This window comes from Aplysia californica, unplaced genomic scaffold, assembly GCF_000002075.1.
Source record: "Aplysia californica isolate F4 #8 unplaced genomic scaffold, AplCal3.0 scaffold00836, whole genome shotgun sequence".
In the NCBI taxonomy this organism is placed as follows: Eukaryota; Metazoa; Mollusca; class Gastropoda; order Aplysiida; family Aplysiidae; genus Aplysia; species Aplysia californica.
Window position 1 is genome coordinate 211,513 of NW_004798106.1, and position 4,818 is coordinate 216,330.

The 4,818-nt window shown below is 42.1% G+C and overlaps 1 protein-coding gene across 1 annotated transcript in view; it reads left to right on the plus strand.

The window, feature by feature from the left end:
- Positions 1–4,818, plus strand: part of LOC101859978 — a 53,433-nt gene that overhangs the window by 9,818 nt on the left and 38,797 nt on the right. The window contains exons 2-3 of the mRNA XM_035972774.1: positions 2,201–2,573; positions 3,763–3,891. Coding sequence (XP_035828667.1) covers positions 2,259–2,573; positions 3,763–3,891 — 444 coding nt within the window. The 5' untranslated portion in view covers positions 2,201–2,258. The remainder of the gene's footprint in view (positions 1–2,200; positions 2,574–3,762; positions 3,892–4,818) is intronic.

Consider the following 4,818-nt stretch of genomic DNA (forward strand, 5'->3'; position numbering starts at 1 on the left):
TGTGTGTGTGTGTGTGTGTGTGTATGTGTGTGTGTGTGGTGTTGAAGGTGTGGGGTGTGTGTGTGTGTGTGTGTGTGTGTGTGTGGTGTTGAGGGTGTGGGGCGTGTGTGGGGGATGTGTCTTTGTGCTCTTCCCCTTCTACGCCTCCCTCTGTCTGCCTATCTGTCTGTCTGTCTGTCTGTCTGTCTATCTGTTTCTCTGTCTGTCTGTCTGTCTGTCTGTCTGTCTGTCTATCTGTTTCTCTGTCTGTCTGTCTGTCTGTCTGTTTCTCTGTCTGTCTGTCTGTCTGTCTGTCTGTCTGTCTGTCTGTCTGTCTGTCTATCTCGTTTTCTTTCTGCTTCTCTCTATGTCTTACTCAAGCTTCTTTTTTCCCCTTAGGCTTTTTTTCTTTCTCTCTCTCTTAATGTTTTAAGTTGTGTTTTTCATTAGCATCTATATCAAGGGAACTTTCTTCCTCACAGCCACAGATCCGTGAGCAGATTTTTTTTTAATGTAGGTGTTCTTTACTCCCCCATAGACTGACTTTTGTCCGTCATTTAGGAGGCGGGCTTCTTATCTTGCCTCGTCAGGGCCAACAAACGAGAGAGAGAGAGAGAGGGAGAGAGAGGGGGGAGGGGGAGAGAGAGAGAGGGGAGAGACTAAGAGAGAGAGATGGGGGGAGAGAGAAGAGAGAGAGAGGGAGGGGGGAGACTAAGAGAGAGAGAGAGAGATAGGGGGAGAGAGTCTAAGAGAGAGAGAGAGAGAGGGGGGGGACTAAGAGAGAGACGTTTTCTACTCCCCTCGGCACCGTAAGTTTACAGAGACTGGGAAATGTAAAAAGGAAAAATAAGATATGTGAAACGTGCTGACAAAATGAGTTACTTCTCGGATTCGAGCCATGTGGAAATAGATACTTCACTCTTATAAGGGATTTTTTTTTTTTTTTGCAATTCATGAGTCAGTATGAAATAATAAAAGGCATTTTATACATAAAGAATATGGCATGAATAGAAAATCTACTAGTTCGACCCTAGTGTCGATTTTTGGCCAATATCTCCATTTGTGGATTGCAAAACGTAGCTCATTTTGTCAGCTCACCTCACATATTATAGTATGTGCATTGTTGACCACATACACTACCTTTAGTAAGAGTTTTACTGCACTTTCAACTCTAAATAGGTCGTATAAGTGCTAAAAATTCTCGCATTTGTTGCATTGCTTGTTGCTTTGTTATGTTGTTTTTATTTAATGTTTCTCTGTTTCTCTGACCCCCATCTTTTCCTTGGCCTGCCTCTTCCTCTGTTTCCATTTTATCTCTGGGTATTACTCAGCACAAACACATCTCATTAATAATAATTATGATTACATTTACATCGCGCACATCCACGCTCTGCAACATGCTCTATAGGCTTTACAACTGAAGACTACAGGAAAAAAAAAACGACTGTAGTCACAAACTGAAAATCGTGAGGGTACCAATTTTGAACGCTTGTTGACTCAGACTGTTTGTTGATTATTGCTGTTAGATTTCACATTTAACAACACTTAACAATAAACCACCAGTCAAACGAATAATATGAAGTTGTGAGTGCACAAGCTTTTGAAATTGGCACCCTCATAATTTCCAGTTTGTGACTGCCGTCGTTTTACCTGAGCGGATCCTCTGAGAATACTCAGAAACTTTCTCGGCTTCCCGAGAAAAAGTAAAGTAAAGTTGTTCCCGCATCCGATCCGGACATTGGAGATTGCTTGGTTAGTGAGACAACTTCCTGGGCCTTCGACATAATATTGTGGTAGGGTGGCCAGTTCCTTTCCACGCCGCCTTTACTTCCCCAACTCAAAGTCAGTTACTCGTTACTACTGGGTGGGCAGGAGGGGGGCGAAAATAATCGGTGTCCAAACCGAGGCTCAAACCCGAACTTTTTGCTTCGGAGACGAGCACACTAACCGCTCCGCCACCGCACCCTCGTTTCTCTGGAAGAATACATACATCGTGTGGGCGGTTGGCGGGTGCTCTGGTGTGGTTTGCTTCTTCTTTCCCATCAAACGTCGATCATCTTTATCTCCACTCCTTCTTTTGTATTTGTTACTCTCTTGTAGCACATCTTATCTTCGACACTTATATGACCTTACTGTGTTGCAAGTGCCGTAAAACTCTTACAAACCCCCCCCCCCCCAACATACATCGTAATCTCGAATCTCTATTCCTTCCCTTCCTCAGAGTGGCGGAGTAAGTGAGCCCGCTGCGACAGCTGCTGTCCTGCCTAGCGAAGACTGTGATGAGAGAATGTCCCAGAGGGGAGGTTGTCGCAGCCAAGGTCAAGGTCACACCAGTCCGGACAGAGGTCATGAACTCCGGCAGTTCCGGGGGAGGGGGCGGGGGCGGGGGTCGACCTCTGGCCTCTACCTCCTCCACCAGCATCACGTCGACAGGTCAAGGTCAAGGTAGTGCTGGTAGTGGGCTGGGTCAAGGTCAGGGCAGAGGTCCGCCGTCTGCCTCTTCCCGTGGCAACTCGGCCAAGTATTACGACATCGCTTCCACGATACTCGGGGGCTCCGGGGATGTGGAGCTGGTGCTTCTCAACGCTGCCAAGGTGGGAATGAGAAAATAAAACACTTATTTATTTATTTTATGTATTTATTTATTTATGTATTGATTAATTTATTAGTTTATTTGTTTATTTATATATTTATTTGTTTGTATGCTTGTTTTGCTTTTTTAAAAATCCGTTTATTTGTTTGTTTACTTTTCTTCAAACGTTGATTTTTACTCAACGAGCAACATTTATGATCATAGGTGTTTGATTTGCACATTTTTGTCCCTGAATTTTTGTGCGTTTCTGTTTTTTGTTTTTTTGAAATAATAATAATAATGATAATAATAATAATAATAATATTATTATTGGTAGGAAAACACCCCCATTTATGCCGTAGACTTAAGTATATATTCTGGCAAAACACTTTGTATGTCCATTCAAAAACACATTACTGTGAAAACTCTGCCAAGTACGATGATGTCACCTTTACAAAACTTGGAGGATCTGGGGATATGGAGAGGAAGCTTTGCAGTACGGCAGAGATGGGGAAACTTTTTATTTTGACGTGCCAAAAAGTATATTCATTTTAATAAATGCGCACACCTTTTCTATATGAGTGTAAATTTCTGTGATTGCATTTTTTAAGGGGTTCTGCTTAAACATTTTTTTTTATTGAATAATTATTATTGGTGAATGTCACGGACATTGCAATGCGAAAAATCCCCAAAGACAAACCTGCAAAGAGCGAAGTAGGAAGTGATCGTTTGTACGGGTGATTGTCTTGGATAGGTTGTCGTTAGAGTGGGGGATTTTTTTTTTCATTATAATATTCATGACAATCTCTAATTATAATAATTCAATAAAAGAAAAATAGAGCCTCCAAGTTTAGTAGAGATGTAGTCATCACTAAGGAAAAGAGTAGGCTAAGTGAGTACAATTAAAAGCTGCTCAATCAGCGATGTGTTCAAGAAATGACTTAGCCTGCTCTCACCGGAACATTACAGCAACTGCAACAAATCTGCTCTCATCACTACATGGCGTTGGACAGCACGGCGAGAGCCCAGCTATTGCTGGATTGATAACAACAACAACAACAACAACAACAACAGCCTGCTCTTTTCATTAGTGATGGATGTTTGTCCACTGTCTGCCCTATCTGAGGGTCATGTTTTTGGGGGTTAAAAAAAAAAATTATTGTTTTGATTTTGTTTTTTTAATAATAATTTCTTTTTTTGTTTTGTATAAGAATGGCAACTACAGCAAGTTGGAGCAGCTGTTGGAGAAGAGAAAAGAGTTCCACCTGGACATTAACTGCAAGGACAAACGGACGGGGAACACTGCGCTCATGTGGGCAGCCAAACGTGGACACTCTAGGGTTAGTACAGCCAGCGAGGTCTGTCTGACGGAAACTCCCTTGGGAAGCAAGTTTTGGCTGCCGTCATTTTAAAAAATACAGTATATGCAGTTTTTACAACTTTTCAGAAGAACCAAACAACTGAATATTGTTACTAAGAAAACATTCTATTTGCAAACTTCCCAAGTCAGTATTTTTAAGAGTACTATTTTGATAATAATTTTTTTATTATCTTGGTAACAAGCTTCAGTTGTTTAGCTGTCCTGTAAAATTGTAAAAACTGCTTATGCTGTACCCTATCAGTACATTGTGTTTTATTATCGTATCCATACGACGTGGGGAACTCTGTGCCACCACTTTCCAAAAAGGAAATTTACTTGTTAATCCAATCCGTACACTTTGCATAGCAGTCTGTCAAAAAGATTTTTTGAGAAATATTGAAAGTTTCAAAGAGATTTTCGTACTAGAAGTATTCTAAAATGTGAACAATACAACCCCCAGGGTACAAAATGACCCCAGGGCGTACAGATAGGGTTAATGAATGATGGAAGTGCTGTTAGGTGGAGGCTGCTGCTAACTGATCTCCCACCCTCCTAAACCCCTTTTACACATACGCACCACATGCATAGGTGCGTGCATACACACACACACACACACAAACACACACACACACACACACACACACACACACACACACACACAAACCTTAATCCGGGTATGTAATCATGTTGTTACATCAGAAAGTGAGAACATAGATAGCCTCAACTTTCAAGTGAGCCCATGCTCAATGGCAGGGTGGTAGTATTAGGCCTACGCACAGTGGTTGAGATCACATCATCTCATTAAATTTCATCTCATCTCATCTCATCTCATCTCACCTCTCCTCACCTCACCTCACCTCACCTCACCCCACCCCACCCCACCCCACCTTGATCCCACCCCTCCTCA